Source organism: Peromyscus maniculatus, chromosome 18 (assembly GCF_049852395.1).
Source record: "Peromyscus maniculatus bairdii isolate BWxNUB_F1_BW_parent chromosome 18, HU_Pman_BW_mat_3.1, whole genome shotgun sequence".
Lineage (NCBI taxonomy): Eukaryota > Metazoa > Chordata > Mammalia > Rodentia > Cricetidae > Peromyscus > Peromyscus maniculatus.
Genome location: NC_134869.1, coordinates 28,327,829 through 28,350,208, shown reverse-complemented (window position 1 = coordinate 28,350,208; position 22,380 = coordinate 28,327,829). Strand labels below are relative to the sequence as shown.

Genomic DNA, 22,380 nt, shown 5'->3' with positions numbered 1-22,380 from the left:
GTCTCTGTATCTTTCAATACTTGTATAGAAAATCTAGATTACTAGACTGCGATTTTAATCTCATCATTCTCTTTAAAATGCTAGTCAACTCATCAGTAGAGGTTACACAAGCTGGCCATGCCTGGCTCATCAGTGATGGAAAGCAGGCTGACTAGTGACACAGGAAAGGAAAGCAGGAACTCCAGTGTGTTCCTCAGTCTATTGCCTGTGTCTTTCTTTAATAATATTACAGAGGCAATTAAAATAAAATAAAAGCTCATCCACATATAAAGTACTTCCTTTTCTCTGATGACTAGAATGATAATGTGCCGGTAAAAATTCTACTCAGTTTATTGTCAGACAAACTCTGTGATCACTTTTCATTCAGAGCAGCTTATTAATGCCAAAATTATTTTCCCTAGCAGACTGAATTTTATGCGTAATGTTACTCAAAATTATATGATCATAATAAAATAGTATACCTTAAATTGTGTATAATTGTTGAGTTCCCACAAAGATGATATTTATAAAGAGTTAGGCACTTTCAAATTATCAAGGAAGAATCAAATAAAAAACCCTCATAATTAATACACATCTTATTTATTATCACCATACACATTATAAAAATATTTTTCTGATCAACATTTTGAAAAATATGATTATTTCTACTCATGACCCTGATCTGGAACCATCTACATACTCAGACTTGAAAATAGAGAACCAGGTCAGTTTAACCTGAGTAAAAAATAAAATAAAGAGCTAAAGGCTGTGAAAACCCGAGGTTTCGTATAGGAATGAGTTTCTTTCCTAAAATGAGGCAGAAAGATGAATCACAATGTGGTTGATTAGAACAAGGGTATGTTGTGCTCTTGGATGAATTTCCACATTTTAATCATAAAATAAGTGTATCTAGATGTTTAAGTTGGGATTTGTTGGAATGTGAGTATTTTATTAATAACTGGGAATATTTCACTGTTGAATAAGAAAGAGTTGACCATGCTTTATGGCTGTGACTTACTGTGATGCAGCTTTAGATAGAGAATAAACATATACTGTGATGTTGAGGTAAGTGTTATGTAAATGATTAGTTGTCTACCCACAATAAGTTCTAGAATTGGTTTACTAGTGACTACAACTGGCTAAAGGAAATAAAGATTGGGAACTCCTACTGAGAATCTCACTTTGGTAGGTTGTGTGAAGAAGTTCATGAAAAATGATTGATATGATTAAGTTTAAAGAACTTATGTCGCTTCATTCAAATTTTTCTTCCCAAAAGTTGATTAAGCAAGTATAGAATTAAAATATTAGATGGTACTACTTAGTACATTTAGTAATGTCTGGACAATCCAGGCTCCCATTTCACAATATTATAAGATACTGATTTAACTTGATTTTTATGCTCCCATATTGATCTTTGTAGCATTTACTCATTATAAGTTTGAAATTAAGCAGGGAAAATGTCATATTGTGTCTGCATCTTTGGATCCATCTTACCTTGTGGATATGGTAGATCAATGCTAGCATAGACAGATTAAATGGATGCCCTATTGATCATTCTACTTGAAAATGTTAAAGTAGGTACCATGATCTCAAATTAGAGTAGTAGAGTAATATATACTGATGTTACAGTACACTGAGGACAATGGTCTCATGTCAGGGTGTAAATAGAATATCATGACCTAATGTTACAGTATACTCAGATGCCATGTCCTAAAGTCCAGGAAGACTGGGGTACAATATTCTCAAGTTAGCTTACACTGTAGTAAAATTTACTGGACACTGAAAGGACATGTTTTTGTAACTATTATAATTGCCTTTATTGAGTAATTTTTTAATTAAGAAATATTTATTCATTCCGCAAACCAACCACAGACCCCCTTCTCATCCCTCCTCCCACTCCCCTTCAGCCTTCCCCCTCAGCCCACCCCCCATCCCCTCCTCTGAAAAGGTATGGCTTCCCATGGAGAGTCAGCAAAGCCCGGTAAATTCAACTGAGGTAGGTCCAAGACCCTGGCCCTGCCTCAAGGCTGTGCAAGGTATCCCACCATCGCCTATTGAGTAAATTTTATTCTTAGAACTATGTATCAATCTCTTGCATGTCTTTTTACAATTATAATTGCTCTAATTTTAATATTTTTCTTAATTCTTTTTTATGTTTCCCAAGATTTTATAAATAAATCACTGCATTTGTAATTAAGAAAAATGTGATTTCACAAAAAAATTAAAATATATTGGTTTTAAAGTGGAAATTTAAATCTCAGCAGTACAGGCTGATTTATCTATTGTCTGTTCTAGATATCTGGTAGAAGATGACAACCAAAGGTCTGTGGAACTGAGAAGTCCTTTCATGGGTAAAAAGTAACTCATAATTATAAATAGATAGATGGGCCCACATACTCTGGACACTCTGGACAAAGTGCTGCTGGGCTGGGATGAGGGTAGCAAAGGGGTGGAATGATTGGAACCATCCCATTCAAACACGTTTTCATAAAGAAAGTCATAAGAGCTGGGCGGTGGTAGCACACGCCTTTAATCTCAGCCCTGGGAGGCAGAGCCAGGTGGGTCTCTGAGTTCGAGGCCAGCCTGGGCTACAGAGTGATTTCCCAGAAACGGCACCAACGCTACACAGAGAAACCGTGGAGAGAGAGAGAGAGAGAGAGAGAGAGAGAGAGAGAGAGAGAGAGAGAGAGAGAGAGAGAGAGAGAGACTATGTACATTTGTACATTCAGGAAACTCACAGAAACACTAAACTGGAAGCCATAGTGTATATGTAAAGGACCTGGAAGGTAAAAAGAGTATATATATAAAATTAAGATACAAAAATTCTTGACATGTATTTGTATGTGGGAGTGGGTGGTCATAGCATACAAGTGGAGGTCTATCTACCTTACCCGGTGGGTTCTGAGTCAAATATAACTCTGACACAAACTCATGTTGTCAGAGTTGGGGTCAGGCCACTCAGACATCTCATCAGTACCTTTTTATCTTCCTTACCATAAAAAGAAATGTAACCTAGAAAGTTTATTACCACTTCCTAGTAGAATAAGAGTGGATCTTATATTTGCAGCCATTACATCTTCCTAACAACCCCCCATCCCTGACTTCCAATAATCTTGGGAGATACTAGAATGTATAGAAAGTGAAAAGTTAACTGAAGAGCAACTACATGATGTACCTTCCATGCTGTTATCCATGATGGAGTAGGACTTGTGGTAGTGATGTACTCATGTTTCAGTATGTAACCCCTCACCCATGCTGTCTAAGCAAGTCCAATAAATTCATTGGTTCTCCACAAAAATTGAAGGGAAAGAAATGAAAGCTAATGATAAAATGATTGTAATGTAAAATGATTGTAAAATACACAAATATAGAAATTTAAATGTATCTTTATACAATTATGTTTCATCACCTAATCATATCATGATGCTGCCTCCTATACTGACACACTAACCTCACCAATGAGAGCATTTCTTCCGCCACCCATTCTATTCTCAACACTGCGTTGAGGACTCTACCTCTTTTCATTCTGTTTGTAACTGCAAAGAGACATCCCTTAGCAATGATATTCCTAGATGTAAATTAGACCAAATATTGATAAGATAATATAAAAAATCAATTAACTTCAAATTTTGGACGTTAGAGAAGGATTATCTCCAATTATTAATGGTTGTTAAATACCACAGTATCTGAGAAAGAACAGATAAAACTCTCACTGGCAATTAATAAAGGAAAAGGGAATTAAGAATAGGGAATTAATAAGAAAAATACAATTGTATCTATATTTTAATTATAATTATCATGGTGCATTGACTCAGTATGTATATGGAGTAATGTTAACCTTTATTTACTTATTTATTTAGAGTTAGGGATTCTATGTAGCATAGGCTTTCTTTTTTATTTTGTTTTGTTTTGTTTTAGTTTTTTCGAGACAAGGTTTCTCTGTGTAGCTTTGCGCCTTTCCTGGAACTCGCTTTGTAGACCAGGCTGGCCTCGAACTCACAGAGATCCGCCTGGCTCTGCCTCCCGAGTGCTGGGATTAAGGGCGTGTGCTACCACCACCTGTCAGCATAGGCTTTCTTATATTTCACTTTGGAGATCAGGTTGGACCTGAACATGCAGCAATCCCTTGCCTCATCTTCTGAGTACTGGGATCATAGACAAGAAGCACCATAGCTTGCTCGGACTTTTATTTGACAGATGCTGACATCAGGACAAAGGTTACCTGAAAGGACAGCTGAAGGATTAACAACACAACATGGCGATAAAAAAAGGAGGGATCCTTCACTTTGCTCTCACCTCTTAGCCAATGTTCCTTGTGTGGCAAATGGGGGGCCTTGGAAATTGTTCTCCAAATCAAAAATAGACTTCCTGACTTAGTCTTAATTAGTTTGATAATAAAGAATGGAGACCTGTTTCACCATATAAGGTAGGATCCCAAATGACAAACTATGTCAGAAGAGAAATGAAATCAGCCCCTCACAGAGCTCCTTCTGCTGCAACCCTGTGCAGAAGAATGAGGGTATGGAAGCAACTTATGTGTCCATCAAAGTGCTGACAGATAAAGAAGTGCTTATATATAAAAGCAGAGGAACATTATTTAGCTGAGCGAGATACTGCCATGGGGAACAACATAGAAGGAACCAAAGAAATGATAAGATTCAGTAACAGAAAGTCAAATATTACATGCTTTCCACTTAAGTCTGAGATATGTTTGTTGTTTGTTTGTTTGTTTGTTTGTTTGTTTTTATCATTATTGTTAGTGGAAACTCAGAGCAGCACAATGAATTACCACCAGGAGAGTAGGGAGGAAGCGGAGTAAAACAGACTTGTGTGAATGTTTAATTACTAAATGTAGAGGGCTCATATAAATCATGGGTATTAACAGGGCTGGGCGTGCATATAACTCAGTGGTAGAACACTTGCCTAGATTGCACAATATGCTCATAGGTTCAATATCCAGTAAAGGAAAGAAAGAAGGGAAGGAGGTAAAAATTATAATTAATAAAATTGCACTGTGTGTTCAGGTTATTTTTCCTACATTTCCAGTTCTCTAGCTAATGTCAAACATGAAACAATTGAAGCAAGCTTTCAACTGTGTACACATTTTTTTGGAAGCTATATGCCTTTTTCCATATTTTGAGACATTAGAGCACCCATTAATCATTAAACGCTATTGTTTATTTGTCTGTAAAGTGGTCACAGCCCTGTGACTTTGTTAATCCCACTGGGAACGTGATGATTACTACAAAATGCTTAAGTGCTGGCTGAAATGTAAGACAACCTAGGTCACGAATTGTAAGGGGCCATAATCCAGTTCAAATGATTCAAGGAAAATCAACGAGGAAGACAAACACCATTGTTTAAATGTTGTTTATTTGTAGGTTAAAATGTAATGCCATACAGTTTTAACAATCACTTAAAAAAAGGATTTGTATTTGCATAAAATGAAGCAAAACAGAAATATATGAAATCAAATACTATCTTGCTTCAAGTTTCCAAATCAGCACTTAGAGTCCCAATACACATCTCTATACATTGCAAGTATATTATATAAATATACTATAAATGATCTCGAAACCACAATAAATATTACGTAGGTTTTTAGGCACACGGCATAAGAAAAATGCAGAGTCTGCATAATTCTAGAGAGTGTAGAGCAACTCTCTCTTAGGTCATTTTCACCCACCTATTTTACACAAAATATACAGACATCCCATGTGATCCTCTGTCACCTCTGACTAACATGTCATCCGCCCCAGTGCCTTCTCATTCTTTGATTCTATTGCTCTCTATAGCTATCACATAAGAAAATACTTCGCAGTTTTCTTCAGTTAGTGCCTAAATAAGTACAGCCTATCTACAGAACGTATTCATGAAAATGCGCTGAGAGGCACGAACTCACACAACTGTTCTTGGTAATACTGGGACTCACCCTGAAGGCGAAATTATAGCTTGTAAGATATACCGGGGATTTTAAAACTGCCAATAATATTAAATCCAGAAATTATTAGAAACTGAGGTAACACCTGTTTTTTTTTTTCTTAAGAGATAGAAATACTTGAAAATATGCCAAAAGTATTGTTTTAAAAAATCCTGGCAAAACATGACCTCAGTCACTGTAAGCTTTGTTTGCAATCATCTCTGCAGATGTAAAGTGAGGAATGCTCTTCCTGGACTGCCTTACACTGTTGGGATTAAAGACCACAGCCATGGACACCTGAGATCACCTTCTGATAAGTGAAGCCCAATGCTTCTCATAGTAGAACCAACGCTCATCTATAAAAATGAACCACACACAGCTTCTGCTTCCATTTCAGCTACAAGTCTGACTCTGGCATATCCGGCATGTCTGCCATCAAATACCCAATCCCATAGCGTCCATTGGGAGCAGTGTCCAGTGTCGGGGAACCACTTTGTTTTCGATAAATATTTTTACCAAAATTTGGAGATGACATTTCGCTTGGTATCTTTCCATGAATGAGGCTTGCATCGTCTCCTTCCAAGTTTACAGGCTCTTTCAGGACTCTTCCTCTCTTATACGTCACAGAGGCCAAGTTACCGGAACTATCATCTATGAGGTTGCAGCGACGAATGATGAAAACAACCGGAACAGGAAGTATTGCAAGAGCCATCAGAGAGAAACAGACAACCATCCCCCACATTGGATAGCTCAGAAATTCTTCTGATGCCTGATAAAACCAAGGAAAAATAACTGTCAGCCTTCTTCGTATGCCCACATATGAAAGAGTTACATTGCTCTTGGGTTTGTGTGCCAAACTCTGGGATTATAATGTCACTTGCTCAGAGTGACAGTAAGTAATGGAAGTAATATTCAGCAAATTCAATAGTTAAAAAGTCTGATCATTTATGTTTTGGTTTCTTAGAATTCTGCCCTTATCCAATAGTGTTTGAGAGAACCCAAGGATGAGATAAAGGGGGAAAAAAGGGAGAGGAAGAGAAAGGGAGAGGAAGAGAAAGAAGAGAAAGGGAGGGAGGAAGGAAGAGAGGGAGGGAGGAGGAGGAGGGAGGGAAGGAGAGAAGGAGGGAGGGAGAGAGGGAGGGAGGGAGGGAGGGAGGGAGGGAGGGAGGGAGGGAGGGAGGGAGGGAGGCAGAGAGAGAGAGAGAGATTCTATTTCCCAAACCGAATGCAACCACATCTGTTAGTCTAGGAAGAAAAACAAAAGACTTGACAATAATTAAGCAAAACTATCTGTCACTAAGTTTTGGGGTACTGTTACTAAGCAACAGACATCTGCTATGTGTACCATACTATCTTTCAAAAATCTGAAAACCTGGTCTGTGTTTCCATTGTGAATGTGTGATTGTTATGTAGAATTATTGACCATGGAGTAGTTAAAATAAGTGCACTGGTCTGTAACAGCCAATACAGATCTCATCTTTGAGCCAGTGTGACTAATACTATTTGGAAACACACCTTCTATAGTCCCTGCTCACAGAAAGTAACTGTCATAAATCCTTGATTCAATATTTATTTAAATTATGTCTACATCACTATATGTATTTCAAGAGTTGGGAACAGCTGGAATGTAATGAATTTCTATATAAAAGAATATTTCCAGAAGTTTACTATGCTTCCTAGAGTCAAAGACCATGCAGCCACTGTTCTTCAGTGGTAAGAGGAAGAGATCTGGTTGATAAGTAGAAAGGTGATGAGTGTCATTTGCTCAATAGAAGTTTACAATGTATAAACATCACAGCTGTTGGAGGTACAAATTATAAACCATAATACCCCAAACCAAAGCAACATCATTCAAAAGCAACAAATAAGTAAATAAATAAACAAACAAACAAAAAATAAATAAAATACTATGAAGCAAATAAAATAGAAAGCTTTCTAAAGTGGTATATTTTCACTTCAAAATAAGCTAACTTCTTTATTTCGTATTTTACCTTCTCCTCGATCCATGCATTATAGCCTGGAGGACTTAATCCCATATTCACAATGCTAGCAATTAGCAATGTTAGTAGCATTAAAGGGGAAACGTATTTCCACGTGTAATAGTAATATCTGCTTGGCGCAAAGCCTAACATATCCGTTAGGTCTTCTATAAACCTGGATGAAAAGAAAATATTTAATTATTCTTCCATCTTATTACACTGCCTTACTAACTTGACAGGAATCTAGATTTAGACACTTTAGTTTGTCTTGTACGGATCACAAATTCAGAGTAGAGGCATAGCTCCATGGGTTAAGAGCCTACCATTCAAGCACGAGGGCTCAAGTTCAAATTCCAGAATCTACATAAAAAAACGAGGTCCATCAGTATGCATACCAACCTCGGTGCTGAGGCAATGAAGACTAGGCAGTCTCAGGAGCTTGCTTGCCATAGCAAGCCCCTGGCCCAGGAAGAAACCCCTTCCAAAATAGAAAATGGCTAGCAACAGAAGAAAACCCAATGTTAACCTCTGGTCTCCACAGGCACATAAACAGACAAACTTGTCTTTACATACATGCACACATACAAACACACACAAATTCATAATGGAAGATGACTTACCCAATGAATATTTACTTATAAAACAAAATGAAGTTACTAGCATCATGTTTAAACCTTTAGTCAATGACTAGGAACTGTATTACAAATGCAGAATTTGCTGTTATGTTAAACATCCTGATTATCATTTTACAAAAAATGATAATGATTTTATGCCACCATCAAATACCACCAGTGGGTGTTTATACTTTGTGAAATTCTCACTGGTTTTGGGGGGGGTTGTTGTTGGTTTTTTTTAGTAGTGTCATAATTGAAAGAATTTTCGCATTTTGTATTTCATTCACATATCTTTCAAGTCCCTCCTCTAGGATCGTCTCTTTACTTTGTCCTATAGTTTCCCAGTGACAATTACCGAAGGCCATCTCCGTTTTCTCATTCACAAAGACAGCTGATTCTTTTTCTACTCACAAATTAGGCTTAGAAGCGGAATCATGAATAAACTTATGCTGGACTGGGGGTGGAGTTGTCTGGTAATTGTGGTATAATTTATAAGAAAAGATACTGAGACTTTTACGTATACAGCACCAACATGGCAAAAGTTTTGCCACTGTAAAAATAATCATCTCCCTTTGTATTCAGCTAAAAGTAAATCTTAGGGCCACCAAGATGCCTCAGTGGGTGAAGGTTCTGATGATCAAACCTGTGACCTGAGTTAGATACCCAGAAACTACATAGTGTAAAGAGAGAATCAAAGCTTAAAAATAGTCCTCTGACCTCCATGGGTACACTGTAGTATGTGATCCACAAACATATAAATAAAAAAAGTAATGAAATACTAACTACATAGATAGATAAATAAAAAAACGAATCTTAATGCCACCCAGTTATCCTTGTACTGATATTTTTTACAAACTTTCTAGAAATCTAACTCCATATCTTTAGTGGACAGTTTCTCATAACTGTAATTGTCAACAATCACTACACTTGAATATCAGTTTAGTTATGTCCAAAAATATTTTTTCTTTTCTTGATTATACACATATATAGCTAACAAATAATAGTTGAAAAATGCCTGCTGACAAACGATTCTTCTACTAGAAAATAGTTTGCTTTATCAAAATAAAGTTTTGTTTCAGTATGATGCTCAATATTTTTTCTTTTACTAATAACTTAGAGATCTGGCATTGGCTATTACATCTGGTTTTAAAGAACTCTGTGCACCCTTTCAACAATCACATTAACACTTATGTCAGGTCAGTTCTTTTCAGTATAGTTTTATGTTTGCTTATATATAAATATATATATATGCATATACATAATGTATTTATGTTTTCTTAACTTCTGTCCCATTCCCATTCCTAAGTTATTCATTATTTTTACTTGATTTTGTAAAAATAAATAAATAATAAAAATTCTTTTCTATCCCATATAATTAACTACTGTGCCTTCTTTTATGTCTCTTTTATTTTTGAGTCTCATTTATGACATACTTATATTTTATGCACAATTATTTCCTGAACCCCCAAAATTTTGCTTTTGCATCAACTTTTCCTCTGTCATATTTTTCAAAATTTAAACAATTCCCCAATTACACCCTTTGGAAATATGGGTCAATTCTAAAACTTTGAGTATCTTGTGAAAACTTTTAATTGTTCATGGCTTGCTATGTATCTCATCCTCTCAGTTCCTTTCTCTTGAATTATTTTCCATAAGACTTGACTACCTTAAATAACATCAATTTTCCTGAATTTTCAGAAGGAAAAGATGAGGACACCTCCATATTTGAAATTATCAAAGATTGTCCTTGCAATTTCTCAGACCTGTGGTGTCTGCTGTCCTCCTCTTGTTTATCTGTTCTTTCTTTTTAGACTGGCCCAGCCCATGGTGGGAAGGGTGGTGTCATCCCTGGGCTGCTGGTCCTGTGTTCTATAAAAAGATGGGCTGAGTAAACCATGGGAAGCAAGCCAGTAAGCAGCACCCCTCCATGGCCTCTGTATCAGCTCCTACCTCCAGGTTCCAGTCCGGCTTAAGTTCCTGTTATGACTTTCTCCAGTAATGGACTACAGTCTGGAAGTGTAAGCCAAATAAACCCTTTCCTCCCCAGCTTGCTTTTTGGTCATGGTGTTTGATCACAGCAATAGTAACTGTATCTAAGGCACATGTCTTCCTCAATCATGATATACCTAGGCAGGGTCTCTTACTGAACACTACTTTTTTGGCTAGCCAACTTCCTAGAGACTTCCAGCCCCTGCTTCCTTTATAGGGGGATTACAGGCAAGTCACCATGCCCAACCAACGTGTTTTCCATGGGTTCTAGGAATCTGAACCACAGTATCTGTGCGAGCTGAAATGCTTACTCACTGAGCTATCCCCAAGCCTCCTTAATTCCCATGCATTTCCATGAAGACACAGAAAGTTCTTCATCCACAATTAAGGCACAAGACTTCATCCACTTCTAAAATTTCTAATTGCTGCTTTCGCTAATAAAACATGGTTGTTAAATGCAATTCCTATTCTTCCTGATTTGTAGCTTTGGACAATAAGACAGTCTCAACTTTGTCAAAATACTCACTCAATACCAATGATGCTATTTATGTCACATAAGAGGCCTCTAGTCCTCAACTAAATGCACTTTCCACAAGACTCTCATCACTCAATCTGTATCTGTCAGGTGGAAACAATTATTTTTAAATATATTGAATAAAGACTTCAAAGATCACTTATCCATTGAGATGAACTTGAACGTTTCATTTCACATCAAATATACATCCCTTTCTCATAAAAAGTGTGCAACTTGGGTTTAAACATATAGAAAATTCAGTTAATTGCATATGAAGTCTGTGTGAAATGAATATATATGTATCTCAGAATCGAACAGATCATTTCCCAAAATCTTTCTGACACTAGAAACCATTAACTCCTTCTCTCTGTCTCTCTCTCTCTCTCTGGGTGCCAGTCTCTCTCTGTCTGTCTCTGTCTCTCTTTCTCTCTCAATTTCTTTCTCTCTCCCCTCTCATAAAAGATATAACCTAGGAAGTAATGCATAAGCTTTAGAAGGAAGTGGGGAAATCTTGAGTCACAGATCCACTGCTGCTCAGGTTTTAAATGAATAAGATGCCTCTTATTCTTCTTAGCCTCTCCATATATGAAATGTGCGCAACAATACCAAGTCAGATGAACTTAAGGTCATGGAACATATCAAATACTTTTCAAGTGTGGAAGTTATTCATTGATAATAAGAATTAAACCCATGCTTAGAATTCTAGACAACCTTAGGTTGTCTGCAGTTCTCAACCCCCATGCACTGAGGGAGTATATGTAAGTAAACTGTTCAATCAAGAAGAGACTGTGAAATACTAGACTTGGTGAAGATTCATCCCTTTTCATTCCATTCCCCTTTCAAATGAAATATTGATCAAACTTTTCAAAAGTGGAAGGAAAGCTAACTGCATGCAATCAAGCATACTTACTTATCTATGCCATAAACAAAGCTTACAGCAATATTCTCCAAGATGACCACAATTAGCAGAGGCAATGTAGCAGAATAATCATCAAACATTGTGACAAAGTAATTTCCAGAGCGCTGCACAAATATCAGGCCGATACAAAATGCTAGGAGGCAACAGATAACTAAAGAAAATAAACAAATAAAAAAATTAGCCTCTAACCAAAGTCAAGACTTTCCTTTATTATCACTACATTCAATCAACAGGTTTTATTTTTATATTTTCTTGTAGGCAATAACTTCTCTTATTCTTTGGAAAATTACATGTTGGAAGCAGGTTACACTGGGTTAACCTCTACTAAGTTAAAAGTATGTATCCCATCTCTTTAATTCTGTGGAATTCCACCTACTGAGTACAAATAATACCTGAAGGGGAGTTTTATGACAATTTTAAAAATAAATATCCATATCATATTTCTATTATTAATAGAAAAGTGACCTTCCTGGTAGCACATTCTCATAGATCACTACATTTAATAAGCTTCTGTAGTTTTGAAATCTCTATGCAATTTTGAATTAATAATTAGTCTAGTGTGCCTTATAATGAGATTATCAAACTTACATATGCTCATATTTGATTGAAATAGTAACTGCCATTATAGTATCTTATCATTATAATAAACTTTTACATGTCATTAAAGCATAACAAGAAAAACCCAATTAGAAAAAGCCTCGCCATCAACCCATATTTATACATTTATCTTGCCTGAATAGCTTGAATGTGCAAAGTAAAGCAATGATTAATAGGGCTGAGTACTTTGATTATCCAAACAACTAAGAGAAGGAACTATCTTAAAGTTGTTTCCTGATCAACATCTAAGACATAGATTCACAAATTTAGGGACACTTGTTAATATAAAAACTTAGATACATTTGTAATCTGGTGCGTTTTCTACACATTTAAAAGCTATTTTCTTGGGCTTCTTGGCAGGGAATATAAATAAGTAATGGCTATATTATATGGCTCAATCCTGTTTTAACATAGATAAGTAAAGTTAAAAGGAGGGAATAGCTCTCTCTACTTCCTCTTTGTGGTTCCAGATGTGAGTTCTTAATACTGTTCCACTTGCCTGCTACCTCAGGGTCTTTAACCCTCTGAAACTATGAACCCCCCCCAAATAAATTCTTTCTTCAATTAGTTACCTTGGATATAGTGGTTTTTCACAGTAATAGACAAGTAACCACTATAGGATAGAAATAAAAACTACTTTTTGGAGAAGATAAAAATGTAAATGTAATTTATAGTAAATATAACTTTTCTCCTAAAAGAATTAATACCCTAAAATAATAATACCTACCATTGTATTCTTATGAAGTATAATCTATTATCATATAGATATTAGTACAATCCCAGAGATAACACAGTCAAATTACAGTCTCTAATCTCTCACCAGAATAAATGGACCACACAGTACATGTTGAAAGTCAAAAGTGGAGTCTCACCAGTGAGTATTTCCTTCCTCACTTTGAACGTGTCCACGATAGGTGTGATGATCCCTTCAATGGTTCCAAACATGCTGCCAAGCCCGAGATTTATCAGCATGAGGAAAAACATCACTGACCAGAAGGGAGATGCCGGGAAATGAGTCATGGCTTCTGTAAAGGCAATGAAAGCCAATCCAGTGCCCTGCACAGCCTGCAGAACATAGACAAGAGCGATAACCTGAAAGTGGGGAAATCATTAAGTAATAGCCAGAACTACTGCAAAGAAATATGCTAACATAAGCTTTTATTCCTTAAATGGAGTTCTTATTCCCAGGACCCAGACTGATGGTGTTGAATAACCAAAGAAGGAAATACAGTTCAGAGTGCCTAAACAGAATATACAACCTCATGGTTGTAGCTTATTACTTCAAATATAGAGGAAGGATATACTATATTAATAAATACATGATATTTTTAAAATTTTGTTAAAGCTTATGAATGTAAACACTGATTTATTGTAATAAAAACAAAACACAATATGTATGTACGTAAATATTTCTGGCTTATGAAGTAGTTTAGTCATCTGGAATAAAGAAAGCAGATAATGGAAAGAATAAATGTTTTAGCTTAAAAGAATGGGGAGAAGGGGGGGAATTACTGGTACATTCAGTTGAGGCAAGTCCAAGCCCTTCTCTCTGCATCAAGGCTGTGCAAGGTGTCCCACCATAGGTAGATGGCTCCAAAAAGCCAGCCCATGTACCAGGGATGGATCCTGATCCCACTACCAGGGGGCCCCCTAAACACTCCAAGCCAAACAACTGTCTTGCATATGCAGAGAGCCTAGTCCAGTCCCATGGGGGCTCCACAGCTATTGGTCCACAGTTCATGAGTTCCCACTAGTTTGGCCTGGTTGTCTCTGTACATTTCCCCATCATGATCTCGATGTCCCTTACTCATAGAATCTCTCCTCTCTCTCCCCCTGGCTGGGGGCAGGAGGAGGGAGAGAAGGGGATCTGTGGTTGGTATGTAAAATAAAGAGAAAATTTCTTAATTAAAAAAAAGAAATTACTGAATTATAGAAAGTCAATTGCCAATCTTAAGAAAAATCACTGAAGACAGCTTATGCTGGAGAGGATGTGGAGATAGGGGAACTCTCCTCCACTATTGGTGGGAATGCAAGCTTGTACAACCACTTTGGAAATCAATATGGCACTTTCTTAGAAAATTGGGAATCAATCTCCCTCAAGATCCAGCTATATTACTCTTGGGCATATACCCAAGGAATACTCAATCATACCACAAGAGCACTTGCTCAACTATGTTCATATCAGCATTGTTTGTAATAGCAGAACCTGGAAACAACCTAGATGCCCTTCAACTGAAGAACAGATAAATAAAATGTGTTACATATACACAATGGAATACTATTCAGCAGAGAAAAACAATGACATCATGAGTTTTGCAGGCAAATGGATGGATCTAGGAAAAAAAATCATCCTGAGTGAGGAAACCCAGACTCAGAAAGACAAACATGGCATGTACTCACTCATAGGAGGATACTAGATGTAAAACAAAGATGACTAGACTGCTACTCACAACTCCAAGGAGGCTACCTAGAAAACAGGACCCTAAGAAAGACACAGGGATTGCCCAATGACAGAGAAATGGATGAGATCCATTTCCATATGAACAACCTGGATGTGAGTGGAGGTAATGAAAGGCAAGGGTCGAGGGAAAGAGAGCTTGGGGGAACAGGAGATCCCAGCTGGACCAAGAACAGAGGGGGAGAACAAGGAATAGGAGTCCATGGTAAATGGAAACCAAATGAGAATAGGAAGAAGCAGGGTGCTAGAGAGGCCCCCAGAATTCCACAGATACCCCCACAATAGGCTACTGGCAATGGTTGAGAGACAGCCTGAATTGACCTACTCTGATGGCCAAACATCTTAACTGTCATGCTAGAAACCTCATCCAATGGCTGAGGGAACCGGATGCAGAGATCCAAGGCCAGGTCCCAGGTGGAGCTCTGGGAGTTCAATTGGCAAGAAAGAGAAGGGTTTATATGAGCAAGAATTGTTGAAACCAAGATTGGATAAAGCACAGGGACAAATAGCCAAACGAATGGAAACACATGAACTATGAACCAAAGGCTGAGGAGACCCCAATAGGATCAGGCCCTCTGAATAAGTGAGACAGTTGATTGGCTTGATCTGTTTGGGAGGCACGCAGGCAGTAGGACCAGGACCTCTCCTCAGTGCATGTGCTGGCTGTTTGGGACCTGGAGCTTATACAGGGACGCTTGGCTGAGCCTGGGAGGAGGGGACTGGACATGCCTGGACTGAATCTACCAAGCTGAACTCAATCCTCATGGGAGTCTTTGCCATGGAGGAGATGGGAATTGGAGGTGGGCTGAGAGAAAGTCGGGGGGGGGGGGGGAGGAGGGGGAAGAGCAAGGGAATCCATGGCTGATATGAAAAATTAAATACAGATTGACAAAAAAAAAAAAAAAAGATTTGACTCCCTTAAGGTGTCCACTGATCTCCATTGTTTGACATATGCCACACTAATGCATGCATAAACATGTACACACACATAATAATAATAATAATAATAATAGATTAAACTATAAAATGTGATTTCAAAAAGTTTTAAAATGTTTTATTCATCTTAGAAAATCAATAAAATTAAATGTTCTGGTAAAAAGAAAAAGAAAAATCAATTTCAAACAACAAAACAAAGCAAGAAACACTTATTTTTGTCTGTTTCTTTGCTTCTTCTTCTTCTTCTTCTTCTTTTTTTTCCTAATTAGAAAGAGAATGAAAGAGCCTGGAGATAGGTGGGTGGGGGAGTGGGAAGGAGCTGGAAGGAGCTAGGGGAGGGGAAACTGTTATTAGAATGCGTTGTATGAAAACATCACTTTTCCTTCTATTGGATTGCCTTTCCAGCCTTGAGATGGTGGCTATTGCCTTGTCTTACTGTATCTTATTTTGTAGTGTTTGGGTGGTCTCTCTTGGGGGCCTGCTCTTTTCTGAAGAGGAGATGAAGGGGGAGTGAATCTGGGAAAGAGGGGAGGTGGTGGGGGAGATAGAAAAAAAATGGAGGGAACAGAACCTGTGATCAAGATATATTGTATGAGAGAAGAATATATTTTCAAACAAGTACAAAAAAAACCCCACGTTTTCAATGAAAAAAATCCATTGCATATTTATCTTATCTAAGTCTAATATTCCCGTTTTCTAATGTTCAGAAAAAATTGGATTAATTGATAATTTTCATAATCACTAAAACTGTTAGAGAAAGCAGTTAGGAAAACACACAAAATTATAGGCATATACAAAGATTTTCTGAATAGGACTCCATTTGCAGACAAAATAATGAAAACAACTGAAAAATTAGATATCATGACATTAAAACCAATATGTAAAACAAAAGAAATAATCGAGTGAATAGACAGCCTACAGATAAAAGTTTGCTAGCCACACAACTGACTAATGATTAATATCTATAGTAAATAAGGAACTTTAAGTACTAAAATAAGAAGAATCAAACTATCCAATAAGTAAGCAGGCTAATGAAATGAACCGATATTTCTCAAAAGCTGCAGTACAAATAAACTCATACAATGGACTCAACATCATTAGCCATGACAGAAATGAAAATTAATACTACATTACTATTCCATCTTACTGAAGTCAGAGTAGCAGTCATCAAAAAGAAATTACAAGAAAGACTGATGAGATTGTGGAGAAAAGGAATTCATATACCACTGGTAGGAATGTAACTAGTGCACTCTATATGGAAATCACTATGAAGTTCTCTCCCAAACTAAAAGTAGATATACAATACAACTGAGCTGTACCATGCCTGGTATTCTCTCAAAAAACCCCAACCGGCATACATGAACATTAGTTATTGTAGTACTGTTGACAACAGCTTAGATATGGAACCAACCAGGCGCCCATCAACAGAGGAATGGCAGATATGACGTGGTATGTATATACACAAAGGAATTGTTTTAGGCCTAAAGAGCAAAGTCACACCTTTTACAGAAAGTTGAGTAGAACTGGAGATAATCATATCAAACATATTTAGTCAGTTTCAAAAGGACTGATTGTGAATGTTTTCTCTTATTTGTGCTTCCTAAAATGTGTGTGTGTGTGTGTGTGTGTGTGTATGTGTGTGTGTGTGTGGTTAGTGGGAAAAATTAGCCCACTTATTGAATGGGTTGTTTGATTCTTATTATTTAGTAGTCAGTATTTTGCATATTTGGTGTGTTTTCCTTATTTTTCTGTCTAACACACACATATATACATATATATGTAAATATAGGCATTAAATAAATACATTAAATAAAGACATACAGATATATATTAAGTTTTGTGTGCATTAAAGTGTAAACAACTTTGGGGGGGAAAGAGTGGGCGGAGCTATAAAGAGGAATATGTATGGGAGGAATAAAACTTCTAAATGAAACTGTTCTTATGAAACTTAGTACTATATACAATGAATATACACCCACGGGAAAAATAAAATTGAAAATACTTTTTTACTGAAAAAAATGAGGCCACAGGTCAGTGGGTGAACTGTTTGCTATACAAATATGAGAATTTTAGTCCAGATCCCCAGCATCCATGTATAAATCAGGCCTGTTACCATGTGTCTATAATGGCAGTACAGGGGTGAGGGCTTGCTGACACTCACAGACACGACATGCAGATCCCTGTGGGTCACAGTGTCAAGTTCCAGGTTCATTGAGAGACCCAGCCTCAGGTCATGAGGTAGAAAAGTGATTGATGATGACACCTATCAACCTATGGTCTCTCTGCCCATGCCCAATGGGAAAGTGCCCTCATGTGCACACTACACATACACACACACACACACACAGAGTGAAACATATTATTATTATAAAAAAAGTGAGACTATGCAAAGTGATTGTGGTATTTCATTTAAAAAATGAATGAATAAACTAGAAACTATATTTCCTCTTACAATTCAAAGTTATAATTGTTAATGGCTTCAGGCACAGTTGCCAGCATGAGATATTGATGTTGAGTTCCAGACATAAAAAACTATATTAGAGAAAGTGATTAATGGCCAATTTCTGTCTTCCTATTTGGCAATGTGAGTAGATAATAGCAACCAATAGAAGGACATTTATTGCTTTTCCCTAATTCCTTGTTGATTAAAATATATTATAGTCTAAGAAAAAGAAATAACCAGAATTTGTTGAACTGAACTGCCAAAGTAACCAAAATTATCATTCATTCATTCATCAAAATCTCAGGAATCAAAATTCAAATTCTGCATTCAATTTTGTACCAAAATATGCATTCGGATTAGTCTTCACTCTAGAAGGGCCATTCATTTACTTGTGATGAGAGTATATAATAGTGTGACTCAAGCAATAGGGCTGCTTTTTAATGAAGATCTTTGTAAGTAAACACACTCTATGAGATGCAGAGCTATCTGAGAATTTCGAAACTGCATCCCTAAGGCATTTTGCAACCCACTTTGGGGCGAGGCATATGTTAACTGAACGATAATTGCTTGGCTGCTCAGACAGGGCTTACTAACTTTATTTAGCTCATCCTCGATCTGACAGGAGTTGAGATGAAGAACAGCAAACTCCTCTTCCTTCACTTTTTGAATGATGTCATAAACTAAATGATAATCTTCCACAGTGACAGCTGAAAGGTTAATGTGATGGGGAATGACATCCCGGCTAATGTTTCCCATTTTCAAAAATTTCAAGATCATCTCAGAATTTCTGAAAAAATAGAACAGAATGAGAGTGAGCACTCGGGTTCTTTGATGCATAATTTATAGAGAACTGTGCCATTAAAAGCAAGTGGATATTAATTGTTCATACTGTGAAATGCATTTTTCATTTACGATATTGGCTTTGAACCCCAGCACTGCGAACACCACCAGTGTGGCCAGGACAGAAGTGATAAAATTGATGAAGGACACGAGGACGGCGTCGAAGTGGCAGTTGTTGTCTCTCTTGTTATAACTCGAAAAGGCAATGACTCCACCAAACCCCAGACCTAAGGCAAAGAAGACCTGGGTGGCTGCCTCTCTCCAGACCTTGGGCTCCAGCATCATTTCCAGCTGTTTGAAATGAAAGAGAACAGATGTCAGGAATAAATTCCTAGTTCTGACCAACTCACTTAGATGGGATTAGATCAATCTAATATGGATAGATGACACTTACCAACCAAAGTGTAAATTTAAAATGGGGAAATAAATTTTCCTTTAGGAATAAATAACTTTTTTTCTATAAAAGCAGCTAGGAATGCAACAGGAAATACTATCAAGCTCTTACATAGTGATTTTTCCATTTACAAAAGAACTTTTCAGATAAATCGTAACAGGAGATTGTGACAGAGAAATGACTAGTCCTTGATAATTTCCCATTATATATCCTTCTTTGTCTTTTCCATAGCATAATACATCAATTACCAACATAAAGTGAAATAATCACTTCACATTATAGTCCTCTTAAGTTTTGAGTATTTCTCTTGATGGAGGTAACTGGCATGTAATTGGTCTGATTTGGCTGCTACTCTAGCTTTTCATTGTTTTTATTCATTCATTTTAAAGTCTCCTGAAGGTCATTTTTTTTTGAAAATAGAAGGAAGTCTATTGCATTATGAGTGTTCTGAATGTGCAAACACATTTCATAAGGTTGTGCCTTACTTCTTTGAAAAGGCATCAAATCTTTCAAGAATGTAATAAAATAGTTAACTGAAATAATTAATATTATCTACAGCTGACATGGACCTCAATAAGTATTTAAGTTCATTTCCAGTCACAGAAAAAAAATGCCTAATTGGTATTTTTTTTCTCTCTCACATTAGGTCAAATTGTCTCTATTGAGAGTAATATCAATTGGGGGGCAGGGAGCTAAGAATAAGGATTGTACCAAGTTTCAGACCATAATGTTGCCACTGAGACACTTCATGAAAGTGCAAACCAAGGTTAACCACAGTCCTCTTAATTTTTCTTTTTCAATAGAAAGAGTAACAAAATAATTGCCACAGTATCAACTGGAGTCTAAGCGTCCAATATTGATAGTGTATGAAAACAGTAGTGACAAACACAGATAAGCGCTTTGCATGTTTTCTTCTTATTTAATAGTCACAGGAGCCCATCCAATGTAGTTGCTGAAACTGTTATCTGAGCCTTTGAAAAGATGAGAAACCAGCCCAACGTTACTCGGCACGTCAGAAGTGGAAATAAATAGTAATATTTGTGGCCTCTAAAACTACCAGTCTCTCTCAAATATTGGGATGCTGTGCTCCCGGTAATTTTAATTATCTGTACCTTTTAATACTTTATGAGTATTATTATTAAACATAATGATTAGATCCATAGTTTTAGCAATTAACTAGTATGTGGAGTATTTCTCCAAATACACCCAACTGTCTAGCATGGCGTCACCACTAGATGGCAGGAAAGAGTCATTTCTAAAGACTTCATTTTGCCTGCTTCCAAATTCCAAGATAAATTGCCACATGGTGTTTCAGGGTATTTTGTGTGCTTAGGTACTTTCTTCCCAACAACAACAACAACAAAAAAAAAATGTAAATTACAAGTAACTTATAGCGTTCTATGTTTTATTGATACTTATGGGAGACTAACCCTTTCTTGAACAGAGATGAATGAGAAGGAGATTGATTGGGGGTCAGGGTAGGATAGGGGTGGGGTGGGTGTGGGGGGTCAGGGTGGTGATGTGGGGAAGAAACTGGGAAGAGGAAATGGGAAGTATGGGGTGGGGGGGTAAGGGGTAAGCTACAACAGGAATGCAAAATAAATAGATGAAAAAAATAAATGAAGGGCTGTTTTAGATTAATAATAATAATGATAATGATAATAATAATAAAAACAAAAGTAACTTATAGCCAGGTGTGGTAGCTTATGCTTGCCTTCCCAGAACCTGGCTATAACAGGAGCATTGCCATAGTTGTGAGGCCATCCCAGACTAAATCCCAGACCCCCAGGGACTATAAAGTGACATCCTGTCTGAAAAACAAACAAACAAAAAGCATGTGATAATTATTATCATCTTTATATCCACATCCTAGATCAGAGGTTCTCAACCTTCCTAATGCTGTGCCCCTTTAATACAGTTCCTCATGCTCTGGTGACCTCCCCCGCAACCATAAGATTATTTTTGCTGCTACATCATCACTCTAATTTTGCTCCTCTTATGAATCAATATGTAAATATTTTTGGAGATAGATGTTTGCAAACGGAGTTGAGAACCACGACCCTGGAGTAAACCAACATCATTTTGTCAACAGTAAATGGGAAGTTAACCTAAAAGAAAAACTAAAAGTAAAAAAGGAAAGAAAAGAAACTAAAATTTTAAAGAGAATCCCTAGTCCAAATTAAAAATGTTAATTCACGCTGAAATTTTAAATGCTAGATCCATGTAGAAATTTGTATCCATTCTAAACTATGTACTAAAATCAAACTCCAGAACTGTGTGACAAGCAGTTGTGAACACAGAAAGTAGTTACAGTTCAGAAGTTAATTCAGAAGACTCAGTTGCCTTGAAATCAGGAAACATTTTCTTCAACGCTCTGAATATCAATCGTTTTGGTCATTGGTTATGTGAGGCTTGATGTGGATTCTAATTCTAAGGCAGCTGAAATTTATGAATCTAAAGCAGTGTGACTTAGAAAGTTCTCAGTGGCATCAGATATTAAAGAAGAAAACCAGACGCCCACATCAGCATTTTTTGCTCCTCCAAAATGAACACAAACTCAGAGCCAGACATGCAAAGAACACAGCTTCTTTTACCTCCTAACAAGGCAGCTGACAAAGAATTCCACAGAAGCTAATCCCTTCTGCCCCTGCTTACAGGACCCACGCACAGCTCCACAATCGTCCTTCACATAACCTCCAGTGTCGGACCTGTTTTAACTGCATGCTGTGACCTCCTTACCAGAGGCTTAACAAGCTCACGGTGAGCTGAAACTTTATTTTGGTGAATCACAAAAATCA

General features: G+C 37.0%; 1 protein-coding gene across 1 annotated transcript in view; it reads right to left on the bottom strand.

The window, feature by feature from the left end:
* Nucleotides 1-5,332: 5,332 nt before the first annotated feature.
* The window catches only part of Slc6a15 (solute carrier family 6 member 15), a 53,344-nt gene continuing 36,296 nt past the window's right edge, over nucleotides 5,333-22,380 (bottom strand). Inside the window, exons 8-13 of the mRNA XM_006990180.4 lie at nucleotides 19,238-19,479; nucleotides 18,943-19,135; nucleotides 13,384-13,576; nucleotides 11,906-12,065; nucleotides 7,891-8,053; nucleotides 5,333-6,668 (exon numbers count right to left, since the gene is read on the bottom strand). Of these exons, the coding sequence (XP_006990242.2) occupies nucleotides 6,297-6,668; nucleotides 7,891-8,053; nucleotides 11,906-12,065; nucleotides 13,384-13,576; nucleotides 18,943-19,135; nucleotides 19,238-19,479 (1,323 nt within the window). The 3' untranslated portion in view covers nucleotides 5,333-6,296. The remainder of the gene's footprint in view (nucleotides 6,669-7,890; nucleotides 8,054-11,905; nucleotides 12,066-13,383; nucleotides 13,577-18,942; nucleotides 19,136-19,237; nucleotides 19,480-22,380) is intronic.